Raw genomic sequence first — 20,163 nt, 5'->3', positions numbered from 1 at the left:
CCACAGTGACTGCTGGGTTGCCATTGCCCCCCTTACTGGCTGCTTTCTCTCCCTGTCTCACTTCCCCACCTTCTTATCAGTTTGTCCAGGGATCACTTCCCAAATAAGCTCCTTGTCCTGGAAGATGCCACATTAAGATAGGGTGTCACCACAACTGAAATGGCACAGGGAATATGGAGAACACTGTGAGCGGGGTTATGCAGGCTGGATCTGAGAGGGCTGAAGTGGGTTGGGAAACTGCAGGAAGCCCTGAGGCCCCTTTGAGAGCTTCCTAGATGTCACCATCAGTATTGACAATGTCACACTGATAGGAATCAGGGGTGCTCTGTTTGTATCTGTAGCTGTCACTTTCTTGCTGTATATGCAAGATCTTAACTCACCCATCATTCATCTATTGTATTAGCACAGTTGATGATTTCCTGAGATCCAGGTAAAAACTACCAATTCCAGGAAACGCCCCCTCCTTGTTAAAATAACAGCCCCCAAAGGATCATTCACACCAGTCTGCTAACACGTAATTCTGCAGAAAACAGATCTTTGCAATTCTGTGGTACAGAAAATTATTACCTCAAGCATATCATCTGCAACAGATAGCATTCTAAGGCCCAGAGTGAAGTTCTCACCAAAAACTGCATGTCACATGTATTCACTCTTCATTGACACCCTGGACTATGAGGAGAAAAGATTATAAATATTCATCACCATGAAGAAGGAGTCAGATCTGTTTCCAGTGACAGATCAGCATCAAAATCCTTTTATAGGAACCTGAGTGGATTCACAAGCTTCTTCCCCACAGCCCTGCTCCCCCTCCTTGCCACACTCACACAAGTTCTGCAAAGCAAGAACTATTTCAAGTTGAGGCCTTATGGGATAAGGAACAATCCTTGGATTCCTCTGTTAATTCCTTGGGCTTCTAGGGCCTCCCAATGCTGACCAAATGTAGATCAGGTATGTTTGTTTTGGACCCCACAAAGCTTGGCCAGCGTGGCCAGCATAAAGCCGTCTGCAAAATATTAGCTTTTGATATTTTTTTAACTTTTTTTTTTTTTTTTGAGAAAGAGAGTGAGGACTGGGAGGGGCATAGGGAGAAGAAGAGAGAGAATCCCAAGCAGGCTCCATGCTGAGCATGTGGGACTCAGTCCTACAACCGTGAGGTTATAACCTGAAGCAAAATCAAGAGTTGGATGCTTAACCAACTGAGCTACCCAGACACCCCATTTGATACTTTTAAGAAGGGCAAAAAAGAACAAATTTAACCAGATCTCATTTCTTGAGAAATTTGGGAGTTCGGATTGGCATCAGTTAGGAATAGACTCATCCAGGCTATGTTTGAAAGATGCTTTCCTTTTCCAGTTGCAAGGCCTTCTTACCTCTCACATGCCCCTAAAGGCCCTCCATTCTTGTTCTTGGACTGGGGACAGCATCAGAGGAAGATCCTCCCAGTGAGTCTCACATGTGTATCCTTGGCCTCACCAGCCAGTGACAGCCAAACACGGCTGGTTCTCTGTTTTTATTCCCAGATTATTATGGCTGAAGTCCCTACTGGCTTTCCTGATAAAAATTAGTCCATTCATCTCAAAACAAGTCCCCAGACTGATCCTGAGAGGATCCCCAAGGACGGCCTCTTAGATGCTCTGTCATCCGTACATGCCTAGGATCCCTCATTTTCCCTGGCTTCCTCATCTTTGTCCACACTGCAGATGCTACCATATGCTGGGCCTGCTGTCCATTGATGGTGGCATTGCTTGCAGCCACTGCTCCAGCCCCAGGGATCCTGCTTCCCTGGTTGCCACATTTGACTAGGCCAGGCGGACTTTTCTAAGAACTTACCAAAGGCTTGGGCTAATGGAAATGCCTGTGGGAGAATAGCTAACTGCTACTTCTGGAAGTGGAGCTCTCGGAGGGCTTTCACCCAGTGGCTCTGGGCCTCAGCCAGGCATTCCAAGGCCTGCTTCGGTCTCCAGGTCCAACGTCCCCTTTATATATTCACTCTCTCTAAGTCCACTGTCTGAACTCTTAGCGCTGACAAATAGTTCACAGCACTTTGTTTTCCCAAACTCTGGGCTATTCAGTCTTAAATGACACAAGCAAGTCGCTAGTCTGGGTAGGCTGCACCCGGTGACCAGCTCTTTGCCAGTCCTTTCTCAATGGGGATGCCATTGGCCTGTTGAGTTGGAGAGTTCTTTATTATGCAGGACCAGATGCAGCTCACTAAATACCAGTAGTGTCTTTCCCGTGTTTTGATGATTACCCTTCAGTACCTAAATGAGAAATTTCATTTATGTGCAAGGTGAAGACCAGACTAGACCTGCACATTTATGCCACTCTGGTCTGTCTTGCTTGAAAAGCACTAGAACAAGTTCTTGAACAGGAACATGCACCCGTGCCATCTGTACTAGGCTTCTCCAGAGACAGAGAACCAATAGTGTGTGTGTGTGTGTGTGTGTGTGTGTGTGTGGAGAGAGAGAGAGAGAGAGAGAGAGAGAGAGAGAGAGAGAAAGAAAGAAAGAACTGATTCATTTAAGGAACTTACTCATGTAATTGTAGAGGATGGCAAGTGCAAATTCTGCAGGCTAAGTCTATAGCTGGAGACCCAGGGAAGAGTTGAGTTACAACATCAACTTAACTGGATAAGACCCATCCACATGATGGGCAGTAGTAGTCTGCTTTATTTAAAATTGGCTGATATAAATGTTAATCACATGTAAACGTAACATCCACACTGGTATTTGACCAAACATCTGGACACCATACCTCAGCCAAGTTGACCCATAGAATTAACCATCATACCATCTAAGCACAAATCCTAGATTTAGGGAAAAGAAATTCTCAAGATGCACGGGCACATAGCTCTGCTAGAAAAAATACAGCCAGTGTGTGTTTCTGAACACAGAACACCTAACTCTTATGCTGAAACACCTGCATTTGGGTTATCTCGTTTTTAGAGCTTCTTCAAGAAGAGTGGAACTTAGCCTTATATATATGGACCTCAAGTGGTCCATTAAATGATTAGATTATCTCAAACACAGCTGTTTGCCTTGATGATAATATCTAGACTCTTCTGTAGGAGGCAGAATCTGTTCCTAATTCTGAAAATTCTAATCTCCCTAAGTTCAAAGAATGTGAAGGTCTGCTGTCCTGGCCCCTGTTAGGCCCCCAGAGCAGCTGATGATCAACACACTCCATGAGCTGAACAGAAAGCAGCTTCTGCCGTAATGAGAGTTCTCAACAATTGCTGTGCCCTAGGACATATGCTGTCTAATTTGTAGAGTACAGTTGTCCATCCATCCCCAGCCCTGAGGGACCCGAACATCCCTGTGATAAGAAAATCCACAATTAAGTATTAAACCTTTATATGAAAAAACTAAATTAAGTTTGCAAGTCAACCTCTGACAGGCCCTACAAATATTTGTATATTCACCAGAACAAAGCACTAAAGCCAAGAAGATGCTAAAGAACATACAGCAGCATCTAATTCATCTTCAGTTTGTCATAATGAGTTGTGTATATTTAACTTCCACTTACCATTCCTTAATATGCTGAAATTTTTTCAGGAACTCTTGTCCCAAAAGTTTCAACATGAAGCTTGTAAGTTATTTTTATCTTTGCATTTTATGGCAATTCCGTCTCTTTGTCCACTTTTCTTCTGAGTGTTCACTGCCTGATCTTACCACTTGGGAGTAGTTGACTCTCCAGAGACACAGCACCAAAACCTGTGCCATCAGCCCTGCTTACACACGTTCCAACTCCCCAATCCCCTCCACCCTGCTCCTTCTGATGAATGAAGAAGGTGCTTCTCAGGCTGTATGTACTTCCCCCTTCAACTGGCTTCATCTCTCCCAGGGCTTCATTGCAGAAACCTCCCTTCCAGTTTTGCTATCTACTTTGCCTCCTTCTGATCCTAACTCCCTGGATTTCCTTATTCTCCACTTCTCCCCCCAAAATGAGCAGCAGGGATGAAAATCCTTACAGAAATAGAGCCACACATACTAGCACTTCATATAGGCAGAACTCACTTTCAGGGAGGGGAAACCATATTCTCCCTGAACCATGTCATTTCCGTAAAGCATCCTCTGCAAAATGGTCAGCAAGTCTTTGCCTCTCTCTTTCTTCCCCTCTCCTCTTCGATAATATGTAGCCATAACAGAAACAAAAAGAGAAGAAGTCCTGGAGCACCTGGGTGGCTCATTCAGTTAAGCATCTGACTTTGACTCAGGTTATGATCTCACAGTTTGTGGGTTTCAGCCCCATGTAGGACTCTGTGCTGACAGCTCAGAGCCTGGAGCCTGCTTCACATTCTGTATCTCCTTCCTTTCTGCCCTTCCCCACCCCTCTCTCTCTCAAAAATAAACATTAAAAACTTTTTTTAATAAAAAAAAAGAGAAAAGAGTTCTAGTGCTATTTTCTGGAAGAAAAAAAAAAAACAATAAAAAGATGAGGGTAGTAATCATCCCAGGCCCTGAAAACAGAGGACTATTACTATCAGCATTTCAAGCAAGCTTATTAAAAAGTCATTTACTTCCAATTACAGAAATCAATCATATTTGACTATATAAAGGAATATGAAAGACCCAGCTACTAATGAAAGTAATGGTGAATTTGAGGGTAATGATCAGAAGGCAGAGGTTTTGTATGTGGGGTCCCACATTTGTAAAATGTTTTTATGTTTAAATCCATCTAAAAACTAGATACACTGCCAAATCAAACATCTTAGTGCCTGGGGTTTACTTTACACCCTTTAAGTGAGCTCTGCCCCCTACCTCCATGGTTCATGAGGGGCTAGTACAAACTAGCCTCCAGTGTGAGCTAGGGGCACTGGGAAGAAGTAGACTATGCCTGACCCACCCACACTGGAGCAGAGGAGCCTGAATGTGCCCAGGTTCCTCTGGGAGTGTCCCCTGTGCTACCTCTGGAGCTTCAGGATAAAAACCAGAGGCCATGCTGTATGGACCCTCCCTGTGCCCCCGAGAGCAGCCCTAGAAACCAGAGCCACGTCTTCAAATGGAAAAAAGGATTGTGGTCTATAGTTACTCCTCCAGGGCGGGTCTTGAAAGCTGGTTATATCCTTCCCTTGCTGAGATAAGACTTTCCAAGCATCTAAAGTAACATCTTTTGAATGGATGCCAACACAATCATGAGCCCTCAGCTCCCTGAGATGGTTAGTATTTAACAATTCATGCTGGTTGCTGAGCTGAAAATTTTCCTTGTGCTTACCTACTTGCACATTTATTTGAGCTTTTAACAAATGCGCTAATTTACTTAATTCTCTGAATATGTTTATGGAATATTATCACATACTGGAATAGTGATATCAATAAACTCCTTAGCTTAATTAAGTGTATATAATAGCCAAATGCCTAAGCTTCAGACAGAATGTGCTAATCTCCTATGATTATTATGATTACTTGGGTAGCTGGAATGAATATCCCATAGGAAAAGAATCAGGTCTCCCAGACATGGTATAATTTGGTCATTTTTTATAAATGAGAGCATTCCCCCAAAATGTGATCATCATGTACTGTCCTGGTGATAAGAAAGGAGCTGTCTTGAAGCCCAGACTGCTGTCTGGTGTTTTCATCCCAAGCTGAAATGCTCATCAATTATGGGGCACATCCTCCTTTGCAAGATAGGGCCAAGGTGACGGGGTGCTCTTGAGAAAATCCCAGTGGGGAAAATCAAGGCAAGTTACCATGTGTTTTTCTTGAAATTATTGATATTAAGAATGAGCTATGTTTTTCCTCTCTCTGCAACTTAATAATGTTACCAAGGGGAAGAAAAGTCTTGAAATCTGGAGAATTGAAATGTCATGTTGGAACGAGAAGGCTTAAAAACATTTGCCCGGCATTTAGACCATTCATGGCCTCCCACTCAGTGCCCCGTCACTGAACCTTTCTCTTTGGGGAATCCAGGAAAGGACCCATCTTCCCTGTTCCAAGGGAGGGCTGAGGGCTTCTCAGGGGCCTCCCCCAGCCCAGGCTGGTGGAGATCCCTTGGTTTACTGCAGCAACCAAAGGCTTCCTTGACTTGGGAAGGGCTGGGCTTCCTCTGACTGTCCATCTTCTGCTCTTACCTTTCTTGTATGTGGTCCAGGATGATAACAGAGGACTGACAAGTAAGCTGGGATTCCTCATCACCCCCTGTCCTGGCACTGGGACCCGGGCTGTGAACATTTTCAGTCAGCACCCATGACAGATGACATCACTGTGCAGCAGGGACCCAAACACGGTTGTCAGCATGCTGTAGTAACATCCTGTTCCCTCTCAAGGAAGCAAATTGCAGTGGGTTTTTAAATTTTAATTTCTTTTTATAAATATACACAGACTTTTATATAAATCATAAATCATACGTACCCTTCTTTTTTCCTCTTGTTGGCTCCTGCCTCCCCTACCCAGTTCATTCTCCATCCTCCGGTAACCCATCCTAACAGCTTTGTGGGTGTCCGTCCACATGACCTCCATGCTCATATGGCCACACACACGCATGTGTGCACACAGTTATATACACATGTATGTAAGGCTCTTGCCATTGTTTGACCACAGGATCATTTACGCCCTTTGTTCCCCATTGTCTTCTTTGCTTGCTTTTTCTCCTTTTCTGCTCTATTGAATTATTAAAATCTTGGCATTCCCTCCCTGCAGCCCTCCTGCTGCCTTTTTTTTGATCCTCTATTGATTTGGCTGTTATAGTATGTATTTTTGTTCTTCTAGAGTTAAAAAGTAACTATAACAATGCCTGTAGTTATTCCAGATATATCCTCCACCCACCCACATCCAGGGCTATAGCTTGTTTTAACTCCCCCATTGAACATCCTCTCACCTTATCTCCATCGTGTTATTGTTGCTTAAAGTTTCAGTTTTCACACAACACACGCGTGCGCACACACACACGCACACAGTTTTCATGGTCAGTGGTTAAGTATTTTTCCTTAAATATTTAGTACTTTTTATGTTCATCACTGTTCCTTTCTCCTACGTATTTCTCTGTATTAATTTTTCTTCTTGCTGATCATCATAATAACTTTCTACACTTACACAGTTCTTATATATCCTAGGCACTCTTCTGAGCACATTGCGTATGTGACCTAATTCACTCCTCACAGCAGATACCAGTACTATCCCTGTTTCATAGAGGAGGAAACTGAAGCATACGGCCACTCGGTAGCTAGCACGACAGTGCCCAGTAGGTAGCCCAGCTGGTATGCCAACTAGGGCACCTGGCTCCAGAGTCCATATACTCCATGCTTGGTTGCCTCTCACTTGACTCCCTTTTGGGGAGCAGTCATCTGTGAGTGGTAAATGCTCTTAATCCTCTTATGACAGAAAATGTCTTTGGTGTGCCCTCATCAAGGAATGAATGTTGGACTGTGTGTAAAATTCAGGTTGACAGTTTACTTCCCTCCATTGTCCCCATCACCTCTTGCTGTGGTTGAGACGTGGGCTGTTGTCTAAGGAGTTCTGCCACAGGTCCACTGGCAGCTGGGAACAGTGGCTCTTCTTCCCCAAAGGTCAGCACTTGCACTGTGATGTGTCCAGGGCGGGTCTGTCTTCATTTGCACCGCTCCGTGTTCAGAGTGCACCTGCAACCCTCTGGCTCACATCTTTCTTCAGTTCTGGAAAAACACACCTGGGGTCTCCTTCAATGCTGCCCCTTTACCATGCCCCCTTCCCTCCTTCTAGAACTCTCCTCAGACACCTGGTGATGCTTGTCCGTCTCCCCTCTGGGACTTTTAACTCCCTTTTCCCATTTCCTGTCTTGCTCTCCATTCCATGTTTGGGGTGGGTTTGGGGTGTCTTTTTCCATATTATCTTTCCAATCACGAATTCACCTTTAAAATTGTCCTGCTTGGGGTTTATCCCCTTGTTCCCTCTATTGTTTTTGGTTGTTTATGTCATGCCTCTATCTTTCATCTCAAAATGTCTTTCCACTCCACCTTTCTTATTCATACCTATTTGTTGTATGATTTCTTACTCTTTTTTAAAGAAAACTTAAGCTGTCATCAGTCTCCTGGAGTATGCTCAACATACTTATTTTGAAGTCTGTCTTGGAAGTGCTGAGTGGCACCATCATTATGGAGGCAGCACCTCAAATTAATACAGATCAGCTGAAAGCTGGCAGGGGGGTTCTCTTGCAGACGTGCGAGATTCCGTGTTCCAGCGCGGCCATCACAGCACCGTTTGTGTTAGTGGGAGTGGGAGGCAATCTCGTTGTTCTCCCCTCGGGGAAGGGAAGTTAAAAGGTTGGAGTACACACTCTGCAATGTACGTAGTAGTTAGAAACTGAGGACTAGATGCGCATACAGCAACGTGGGTGGATGTCAAAAACACAGTACCGATAAATCAGTACGAAAGAGAATGAGATCTGTAGCACAATATTACTTTCATAGCTTAAAAATTGCACAGAAAACTTGAACACAAATTGTAATGGCCACCTATTAGAGGCATAGGGGGATCGGAATTAGGGATGGGGCATAAGGCACGGAGATAAACACACATGTACACACGTATGTAGACACACATGTGCATACCTACGCATACATACATACGTACATACGTACATGCAGGGCTTTGCTCATACTGACAAGATAATATGCTGTAATCTAAAGAGTAAGACTAATTCAGCCCTTTGTGGGTGTGCATTAATAAATGTCTGTATCTGTCTCTCCAGAAAATTACTTTCATCTGTAATGAATTCATGTTCCAGCTATTAATTTTACTATCGTTTTTAGCATTAGATTTATTCATACATTTTGGCATTTTTGTGGGCAGGTCCATTTTTAATGAAACACATTTGATTTCTTTCTCTTTCTCTCCCTTTGTGCTCATCCCTCTCTGTCTCACAGACCCTCCAGCCCCCTCCCCCCGCCGAGTCTGGAAGACAATTCGGAGTCACTGCTCCACAGGGATACTGGGATGTGGCCCATCTGGTCAGAGCGTCAGTGGGCAGCTTAGTGTAGCAACGGAGAGAGGCTGAATGTGTTCCTTTCTTCCTCCATGGGCTTGCAGTAGGAAAGGAACCACAGCCCTAGGCAGCACCTAGGAGCACTCTGTTTTCCTCGGTCCCCTTGCAGCCACAGGTGTGGGGGCAGGGGACCCTCACCCCACCCTGCAGCTTCAGTCTGTGTCTTGCCCTTTTAGTCATCTTCCTGCTTCTGGACCTGGAGCCCTGCCAGCTAAAAGCCCAGACTCCACTTACCATTTTGCATTTCTGGCCCACTTCTGGTCTTCAGAGATCTCTCTTGAAATCTAATCTAGCAAAGTCTTGTTAGTCTCCTGTTTGATTTTATTCCCCATTGCTATGCCTCAGTCGATTTTCAAATTATACAAACAAGTTTAGATACAACCTGATGAAATAGATATTAGCAAGGAGGAGATGCCTGCACTTGATTTGAAGGCTTCAAAGGATTTACATAGTCCTGTTTGTTGGAAATTCATCTAAGGATTAAACACATAATTTGTGCTAGGCCCATTAATTTTACAAATAGCCTTACAAACAGTCTTTAGGGAATCTAACCTTTTGGTAATCACAGTCCCCTGTGTTAGAGTACAAAGAAACTGGCATCCCACGCCACAGCTGAAATCAACACTCTGAATTCAGACGCACTTACTAGACCTTCCCCCTCAAAAAGGCCCCTCAGGCAGGCAACATAATTCTGTGTATTCTCCCCTCACCCCAATCCTGCTACTGAAGTTTGTTTTGTTTTTACCCAGATGTTATATAGTAGTATAGTCAAGTAGAAGAACAGATTTTTACTTAGGTCCAGAGCCCCTAATGGGGCTCCTGGGTGGCTCAGTCGGTTAAGTACCTAACTCTTGATTTCAGCTCAGATCATGATCTCAGGGTTTGTGAGTTCGAGCCCCGCATCGGGCTCTGCACTGACAGCATGGAGCCTACTTGGGATTCTCTCTCCCCACTTCTCTCTACCTCTCCCCCACTTGTGCTTGCTCGCTCTCTCTCTCTCTCTCTCTCTCTCTCAAAATAAATAAACATTAAAAAAAATAATGACCGAGGATCCTGCCAGTAGCCTCCCCCCGCCCAGCCCTACTTCTCCACTCAAACCCTCCCTTCCAAATCCCTGCCCCAAACGAGCTATGCCTGGCCTTCTCCTCCCTGTTGCCCCCACGGTTCTGTTTGCCTGCAATCCTTTCCCATCCCCACCTTAACACCTCTGCCCCCTTAAGGATCCACCCAAGGCTCACCTGTGGTGATGATGCCTTTCCTAATGCCACTAACCTGCCTTTCCTCCTCTAAATTTACATCCACCATTGATTTGACATTTTGCCACTTGCCCTTCAGGCTGGCATCTTATGAATATAGTATCCTTTCCATATGTCTGAAAGTGCTTTCGTCCCTAAAACTAGTCTGGCATGTCACATAGGTTGATACGTTATCCCTTCATCCTCCCGAGAGCCTTGAGATATGGTAAAACAGATATTATCCCAGTTGTTCTATTACAACCCATTTTTCAAATGATAAAATTGAGGCTTAGAGATGTTACATAACCTAACAGGAACCTACTTCCTACTAGAAGTAGCAGAGTTGGGATTTGAACCTAACTCTATGTATCTACAAGATTGTAATTAATCTTCCAGTTTAACCAAAATGGCAAAGAGGTTTGCTTCATCTGGAGTCCAACTCCCAGTGACTGGAGATAGCTGTGCAAAGTGCTGTGCTGAAGAGCCAGACCCAGGCTCAGCGGGAAAGCAAACCATCCATGAGGGAAGAGCAAGATCTGCCATGAGAATCCGAAGTAGGCTGCAGGCTCCGAGCTATCAGCACAGCGGGGCTCAACCCACGGACCATGAGATCATGCCTGGGCCAAAGTCAGACACTTACCCGACTGAGCCACCCAGGCGCCCCTTGTGCTGGCTTCCTTGAACTAGAAGAGACTTCTTAACTAGTTTGTGTATTCCACAGCACTTAGTGCTTAATATAGTGCGTGAGCGATAAATATTTACCGTTTGATAGTGATGTCAGCATCCTCAGTAAAGCACCGCATCACAGAAACTGCACTAGCAGCCTGCAGACGGCCATACTGGGAAAGTCAGAAGTGAAGAGCTCTGCTCTGGACCAGCTACACAGCTTTCACTTGGCGACCAAGTTCAAACTAACCAGCATGCAAAATAAAATGTGAATTTTAAGGAAAATGGTTCTATCCAAAAGATGATAACTGTAAAAAAAAAAAAAAAAGTGTTGCTTCTGCATGATGCTAATACTTTTCATATGAACTACTTGGTACAGAAAAACCATACACCATGCTGCCCTGCACGTGGTGGTTTCTAAGGTAATGTGTCTCCTCTGGAGCTCCCCACGTTGCAGGCTCCAGGTACCCCACCACACCCCTGCTAACATCCCCACTCTGGCGATCAATGAACCAGAAAGAGAGAGAAGGTGTTTGTGGCCTCTGTTGTAAATTATTGGAGACAAGATTACTAATTACCACCATGTTCCTACAAGCGGAGCCTTCCCTCCTTCTCCTCCCACCGCCCCCCTGCCCCCCACCACTGCCGCCCCAGCTTCCTCCCTGACCATCTCCTGCCTCAGGCTGGGAGTTCTCTGTTTCTGTTTCATCTCTTTTCCATACTTCGGCATGAAGATGTGTCCAGGAACCCAGGCCAAAACCAGCAAATTTATCACCATGCTAATGACAGCAAGCTGCATGCTGAGTGAATTCTGCAATCCCCCTCAACTCCTTCTTTTGCCAAAACCTGCGGAAATGCAAGATCCAGCCGATTCCAGAGACTGTTATCTTCACATGAAGAATGACTCTGTTAGAAAATGCAATTAGGTATCAGCCATAAGGCTATTTTTAGAAGCTTGTTTGGGAAGATCTCAAAAACAAAAATCGCCATGTGGTAGGTGATGTTAACCATTCCACCCAAATTGAGCATCGCTACATACATTTAAAACCTACCTTTATCAATATGTAGCATTATCAAGGGGATTGCTCATTGTTCTGGGAGTAGACATTTCTGTTTGTGGAGGTTACAGAACTGACAGTCCTCAGTGGCAAATCCTCCTCTTTATTTACATGAGCAACTGTTCCCAGGCTGGAAGCTATGGAAGATCCTTAACCCTGTCATTGCAAAATAGCTTCCCCTGGGTTTGGGGAAGGGAGCCCGTCATTCCAATGGGAGCAGGGGAAGTCGTGACATAGGAGGCTGAGCACCTACAGGGGTGAGGCGTGAAGTTAGGAGCATGTCGTTGAGAAGGTACGTCATTGGGTAGGCCCGTGGTCAAGGAGACAAGATGGCAGGAGTCTCATTGGGGAGGTAGTTTCCCAAAGAGGAATGCGACCCAGTGTGTCCTCCAAAGCAGCAAGACACTGTCCAGTCTCCCCAGGAAGGAGGTAGCCAGACACGGAAGGCACTCGTGGAGTAAGTCACCTGCGCCAGATACCCAGGCCAGAGTCCGGGCACCACAGCAGCATGAAAAGGCTCTTAATGACCTACTCCAAGTCTAGAGCTGTTTTTAGGTGGTATGTTGTATTTGTCACAGTTGTGCCTCCTTTTATTTGAGGAATGCATGTGCTATGTCTCAGCCCAGCACCACCCCTGTGCTCCCAACTCCTCTCCCCTGCTGATGTGGACAGTAAACGTCATGTTGCTCAGAGTGGGGACAAGATCCCATCTGTGGCTGTGGCTGGCCTGGGTTTCAGGTCATTTTCCTGCTAGCACCAGGCTGGTCTGGTTCTCACCCTAGAGCCATATTTGCACTTCTCCACCTCCCGCTCAACACATTCCCTAAATTCTTACCCTCTCCCACTTGGAATTAGGGTGCAGTCACTGCTTATGCCCAATACTTGGCTTCCTATCTGGGCACAATCCTCTCCATTGGGGACACATGGAAACCAAGGCACAGACTTGCTCTATGACACACCTGGAGACAGTGGTCTCCAAGAGGAGCTGAAGGAACTGATGACATTGAACGTAGAGAGGACAAGTCCAAGTGGAGAAATCATGGCCTCCTCAGTTCCTCACTGCCAGTGAGAGAGGACCCCTCCTCTATGCTGTCCCAGAGAGCTGACCACGTCCAAATCTGGAAGGTAGAGGGAAGCAGGTGTCAATATCACATCAGTAATTCCTTCTATACAATTTATTCAGTGGGACAGCCTGGATACATACAAGTCATACAAGTAGAAGGGATTCCTGAATTGGGTGCGACGTTGAAGTGAATGACCTCTGCTGTCCCTCCCAGTCATAACATTCTAGAAGTGCCCTTAATCTTCCAATGAGTGATGGGGTCTCCTGTGACTGCTTCATCATCTACTCATCTTTTGAAAACTTTGAGGTATTGAATATATTCTACATGAAGAAAGGAATACATTAGACAAGGGAGCGGTGAAGTTCCCAGGCCTTCTCAGAGTCCACAGTGGCCCGATCACATCTCCCAAATGGGACATGTAATGCAGACAGCACTGACATTTTAACAAGTGTGCTGAGCCCTTGGATATAAACAAACTCCCAGGCGGATGCTTCACCCCTCTTTCCAGCACGAAGTCATAGAATTGCAGTAGACATGGAGGAACCCTGGAGGTCACTTTGCCCCAACTCCTACCCAGGGCAAGAGTTCTTGCTTTAATGCCCCATAGATTGTCATCTAGCCTCTGCTAGAGCACTGTCAGGAAGGGACCCACTGCTCTGCCAGGAAATGTAGTCCAGTTTGAGACAACTTAATCCACATTGAGACAGTCTTCATTGTGAACTTCATTGTGAACTTTATTGAGCCCCTAGTCTGTTTTTATTCAACTTGACTTCTCCCCGCAAGAGTAGGACAAAAATAAATCTGTTTTGTTGTCCAAATGACAATTCAGATTTTTTTTTAAGTTTATTTTTTTTTTTTTATTTTGAGAGGAAGAGAGAGAGAGAGAGCAGGGGAGGAGCAGAGAGGGAGAGAATCCTAAGCAGGCTCTGTGCTGTCAATACAGAGCCTCAAGTGGGACTCAATCTCATGGTTCTTGAGATCATGACCAAAATGAAGAGTCGGACACTCAACCAGCTGAGCCACCCAGGTGCCCCAGTGTCCAGATTCTTAAAGACAGTCATGATCTCTGATGCTCCTCTCCCTCCAAGTCTTTTCTTCTCAATCTAAACATCTCAGATGGCCTTGAGTATTTCTCATATGCCATGGTTTTAGATCCTTCACCATCCTAAACAGAATTTTCTGTAAATATTTTCTAACATTCCTTATGAAGAGTAACCCCTAGAACAAATACCAAATGTGGTCTGACCACTACAAAGTACATATGCAGAGTATACCACTATCACGTCTCTTCAACTACACACTATACCTTTAATAATGCAGTGTGGAATAACATATGTCTCATACCCAATTATCAATTGCTGTGTTCCTATTAAGGTTATCATCCACTAAATACACCATCTTTTTTACTTGACACAATTTCATACAGCATCAAAGAAAAAAAGTAGATTTATTTTTTTAATGAAATTTATTGTCAAATTGGTTTTACAACACCCAGTGCTCATCCCAACAGATGCCCTCCTCAATGCCCATCACCCACTGTCCCCTCCCTCCCACCCCCCGTCAACCCTCAGTTTATTCTCAGTTTTTAAGAGTCTCTTATGGTGTGCCTCCCTCCCTCTCTAACTTTTTTTTCCCCTTCCCCTCCCCCATGGTCTTCTTTTAAGTTTCCAGGATCCACATAAGAGTGAAAACATACAGTATCTTTCTCTGTATGACTTATTTCACTTAGCATAATACTCTCCAGTTCTATCCACGTTGCTACAAAAGGCCATATTTCATTCTTTATCATTGCCAAGTAATATTCCATTATATATATAAACCACAACTTCTTTATCCATTCATCAGTTGATGGACTGGTGCTGCCACTCTGGAAAACGGTGTGGAGGTTCCTCAAAAAATTAAAAATAGATCTACCCTATGACCCAGCAATAGAACTGCTAGGAATTTACCCAAGGGATACAGGAGTGCTGATGCATAGGAGCACTTGTACCCCAATGTTTATAAAAAAGGTCTAAAAGTGTCCCTATAAATTATTAAAAGATCAAGTCCTGCCTCCCCCTTCATTAATAATAGACAGAAATACTGAAGAGAATAGGGCCCAACAAAGGTTATGAGTGGCAGACAAAGATCATTGAACCCAAAGGTGAAATGCATATTTGCAATGATGAGCCAAGGCCCCAGCATGGCAGTCTGTTCTTCCAACACCATCCAGTGCATCAAAGGAAGGGGTCTTCTTGAAGCCATGTCCACCCTTGTCTTCCTTGCTCTATCTATCTATCTATCTATCTATCTAATTTTTGCTTGCAACATGGTTCTGAGGCAAAGTCTTCCTGCAGCCTGTAGGAAACTCACCAGTGGTTTTCGTTTGTGTCTTTGACAGGTCGCTTGAAAGAAGAAATCACCCAGCACCATATGCAGCAAGTAGCTCTAGGTGGGTACAGCGTGAAGTCTGTGGGAAGAAGGTGAAGGTAATACAAGCTGTAGGGTCTTGGAAACCTAGACCCAGCTCAAAGATAATCCATCTGGAACCCTCAAGAAGGTTAAGCAAGGCAAGGTTTGCAGTTAGTGCAGCTTCCTTTGGATGCCTCTCCTCTCTAGGACCAGTTACCCCATCCTGTGTGGCTGCTCTCAGCTGTCAGGACCTGGCACCCCACCTTCTCAGCTGCTGCCTCATCCCCCTAACCCTTCCACCCCACACCCTAACCTAAGTTCACTCTGTGTCCCAGCTCCTCAGGGCTCTACTCTGAGCTTTCCAGAGTTACTACTAACTAATCCTAACAGCAACAATTGGTGGTGAAAACAGCTACTGTTTTCTTTTTTTTTTTTAATTTTAATTTTTTTTTTAATTTTTTTTTTTAAGTTTATTTATTTTTGAGACAGAGAGAGACAGAGCATATACGGGGGAGGAGCAGAAAGAGAGGGAGACACAGAATCGGAAGCAGGCTCCAGGCTCCGGGCCATCAGCCCAGAGCCCGACGCGGGGCTCAAACTCACGGACCGTGAGATCGTGACCTGAGCCAAAGTCGGACGCTTAACCGACTGAGCCACCCAGGCGCCCCGACAGCTACTGTTTTCTGAACCACCCCTGTGCACTGCCATTTGTGCATGGTCTCCTTTCTCCTTCACGATAGTCCTAAGAAGTCAGTGCATTTTCTAGATGAAGGAGTTCCAGTGACTTGCCCAAGGTCACATGGCTAGGAAGTGTTGAAAAGGATTTGAACCCAAGTCTCCAAGTCCACACCTGGGACTCTCAGCCCCCATGCTCTTCACTGCCAGCAGTGATGGGCCCACTTAATACAGTAATAATGTAAACACTGACGAACACAGTGATAGTGTAAGAGAACCTTGGCACCTTTTAAGCAGTAGTCATCTTCGGCAAATGCCCCCTTTGATATGTGACCCAAGGAAGTCACTTGGGAGGAAAGTTCAGCTCCCAGAAAGGCTGGGGGAGCAGGTATCCCGGGCAGGGCCATGTTGTTTCCTCTCCAGTGGGCCTGGGACCAAACACTTACAGAGCTCTGATTAAATAAGCAAATCATGTATTCCAAACAAAGGGTTCCCCTTCACATAGCCTGGCCCTTAGAATTTCCTACAGTTCGAGAAATCCATGACCTCTAAAGGGCAGATGGAAGAGCGCCCCAGTGTCATAAAGATGACCCATTGGACCCCAGGAATTTGGACTGTTAGGAAGTGGGTTGTTTAGTTTCAGTAATAATAATGATCTCATCAAATAGCCAATGGTTACATCAGAAACACAGAATAAGGAAGTCTGAGGCACACTGACTAGAGCTTGAACTTCCCACTGTTGGCCTCGCTGCTGGGAGGTCTGGGCCTCCCTTTGCCAGAGATGCAGGCAGGGAGTCAGAGCTGAGCACCTCCTCCAGCAAGCATCCAGGGCTCCCTGGCTGGGCTAGGGAAGGGCACAGGGACCTCTATTGGGAAGTGGTGCCAAGGTGACCTTCAGGCCTCACGGGTAGGTCACCAGATGGGGAGTCATCCCTGAGGAGTGTTGCTGGGCCGCACATCTCAGAGCTGCCATCTGGCCCTTTCTCCAGTCTTCACGATGCCGAGCAACTAAAAACAATGACTGGAAAATATCAGTCAAATAATTGGGGCTTTCAGGGCAGAGGTGCTCTATCCTCTCTGGGCCCCCACCCCTCCCAGCCCCAGACAGGCCTGGGCCTTTGGGAAATGACTGCACGTCTTTAACCACAGGCTTCTCCTTAATTCCTCTGCTCATCTCTCTGGGAGCCTTCTTCTGAATTACAGCAGGTGTCAGGTTCAACAGGGCCCAGCTTTGCCTGAAGTAATCAGCAGACTTCAAAGAGAAAGCACTTTGGATGGAAGTCTAATTAAGAGCATTTGAAATACCTATTTATTTTAAAAGCATACTATCCCAATTAGAGAAGAAGTGTTAACATCTCCCAGCTGCCATTTTGAGGTTAAATGCCATGTTTTCAGTCCAAACTTCTCAGGAGCTTGTCTGACAGAGCTTCAGAACCACCCGCGCTCACGTGTCCCCAGTGACCACGTGCCAGAATTCTTCTCATGGAGAGAAACCTCTCATTGCAACAGATTGTTTATAAAGCCGTTTCCTGCTTAACCCTCACCCTTCAGGCTAGTGTCGGGGCCAAGGGCAAGGACCCACAGCTCCGCTCTGGTGAGAATCAAAACAGCTCAGTGTCCTTGGTTTCCTGGTGTTCTTGAGTTGAGGCTTCCATTGGAGAAACGGGGCAGTGACTACATCTGCTCTTGCCCTCCCCCTCTCTGTTCTCCTTCCTTTGTCTACTTCTCTCTACTTTCCCTCTCCCTCCATTTTAAGTATTCCCTTTGGTATTGTTTCTTTCTTGTGCCTCCATATTCCTAGATTTCTGTGAAAGCATAGGTCAGGTTGGTTGGTTGTTCTGGGGTGGGGAGGCGAGAGGGGGTCAAGAGCTAGGCTGAGCAGGAGAGGTTTTCTCACGTATTTTGCCTAAGAATAGGTCTGTGTATGTAAAAGAAGGTGTATGTCCAAGAAAATTCGTATAAAGGCAGTCTCATATCTCAGAGGAGGAAGGATTTAATGGTGACGTGAAAGGTGCCATGTGGAACACTGTAGATTGGAGGGAAGCCAGATTCAGTGGTGTGCTGGAACCAGCTCCATACCCATCAGATGAGTGACCGTTACCATTTTGGAAATTTGGGAATCCCTGGTAAAACACAGCTGTTGTTAAAAATTAAATGATAGAGGGCACCTGGGTGGCTCAGTCGGTTGAGCGTCCAACTTTGGCCGAGGTCATGACCTCACAGTTCGTGAGTTCAAGCCCCACATTGGGCTCTCTGTTGTCAGCACAGAGCCTGCTTCAGATCCTTTGTCCCCCTCTCTCTCTGCTCCTCCCCAGCTCATTCTTTCTCTTTCTCTCTCAAAATAAATAATTAAAAAGATTAAATTATAGAAACAATTAAATTAGTTATATTAAATAAATAAGTTATATTAAATTAAATTAAATTAAATAAGTTATAAATAAGTTGTATTAAATAAGTTATATTAAATAAGTTATATTAAAAAGTTATATTAAATTAAATAAGTTATATTAAATAAGTTATATTAAAAAACAAAGTCAACAAATACTCAAAACTGATCACTTCCTAACTACAGATCTTCCTTGACCTACAGTGGAGTTACATCCTGATAACCCCGTCATCAGTTGAAAATATCGTCAAGTCAAAAATGCATTTAATACACCTAACCTATCAAACACCTAGCTTAGCTTAGCCTACTTTATTTATTTATTTATTTATTTTTTAACGTTTATTTATTTTTGAGACAGAGAGAGACAGAGCATGAATGGGGGAGGTTCAGAGAGAGGGAGACACAGAATCTGAAACAGGCTCCAGGCTCTAAGCTGTCAGCACAGAGCCCGACGCGGGGCTCGAACTCACGGACCGTGAGATCATGACCTGAGCCGAAGCTGGCCGCTCAACCGACTGAGCCACCCAGGCGCCCCAGCTTAGCCCACTTTAAACATGCTCAGAACACTTACATTAGCCTACAGTTGGGCAAAATCATCTAACCCAAAGCCCATTTTATAATGAAGTGTTGAGTATCCCATGTAATTGATTGAAGTCTGTGCTGAAAGGGAAAAACAGAACGGTTGTGCAGGTGCAGAATCGTTGTCCGTGTTCACGTGGCCGGGCAGGAGCTGAGGCACCCGAAGTATGGTTCCTCCTGAATGGGTGTCACTCGTGCACCATCCTAAAGCCAACAAATCCTACGTTGAACCATCATAGGTCGGGGACCATCTGTCATTTACTACATTTTACTATTATCTCTGCCCTTGAGGTTATTTAGCACTACCGTGTCTATATCATGGAACTGTTGTCTTAGGGTGTGCTACTGTGCATCTCTTCCCAGTTTCACATGCAGTGACATCACACTGGCCGCTTGAAATCAGCCTACTGGGACTGTTTATGCCATGGAAATTGACAAACGTTATTGTAAATTGGGGCGCTTTTCCCCCAGAGAGCTAGTTGTTCAACGTTTACCGCCACAGCAGGGGCATACAGATGAGCGCCCATTGAGAGGCCAGTTCTGTGCACGTCTGTGTGCTCTTAGGAGGACTTCTCCTCCTCTTCCTCATTGAATATCTAGATCCCGGTTCTCTCTTCATTTACTGCCTACCTGATGAACCCTGGTCCTTTTGAAAGTGAGTGGACAGGGAAAACAGGGAAGACAGACGTGGGGCAAGGGAGGCATTGGCTGAGGGGGCCTCTTGATGTAACAACAGCCAGAGCTTGGGTCCTTTAAGAGAAACGGCAGTGACCAGTTCTATGAATATGATCAACAAATAAATGTTCCTCCCGACTTAAAGGAGGGCCTACTGCTCACACCACTTCAGGAAACAAGAAAACAATGCTGTTTTTTAAAAGTTTTTTTGGGGGGCACCTGGGTGGCTCAGTGGGTTAAGCGTCTGACTTCAGCTCAGGTCACCATCTCACAGTTTGTGAGTTTGAGCCCCACATAGGGCTGTGTGCTGACATCTCAGAGCCTAGAGCCCGCTTCAGAGTCTATGTCTCCCTTTCTGTCTTCCCTTCTCCTGCTCGTGCTCTGTCTCTCTCTCTCTCTGTCTCTAAAAATAAATAAACATTAAAAATTTTTAAAATAAATAAAATAATAAATAAATAATAAAAGCTTTTTTTTTT

General features: G+C 45.1%; 1 protein-coding gene across 2 annotated transcripts in view; it reads left to right on the top strand.

The window, feature by feature from the left end:
• KIF6 (kinesin family member 6) overlaps positions 1 to 20,163 on the top strand; it is a 387,728-nt gene that overhangs the window by 327,136 nt on the left and 40,429 nt on the right. For both annotated transcript variants that reach the window (XM_043591311.1, XM_043591310.1), the window contains one exon: positions 15,362 to 15,412. In XM_043591311.1, the coding sequence (XP_043447246.1) occupies positions 15,362 to 15,412 (51 nt within the window). The remainder of the gene's footprint in view (positions 1 to 15,361; positions 15,413 to 20,163) is intronic.

Source organism: Prionailurus bengalensis, chromosome B2, assembly GCF_016509475.1.
Source record: "Prionailurus bengalensis isolate Pbe53 chromosome B2, Fcat_Pben_1.1_paternal_pri, whole genome shotgun sequence".
Taxonomy (NCBI): Eukaryota; Metazoa; Chordata; class Mammalia; order Carnivora; family Felidae; genus Prionailurus; species Prionailurus bengalensis.
The sequence above is the reverse complement of the archived record's forward strand: the minus strand, read 5'-3'. Positions and strand labels throughout refer to the sequence as shown.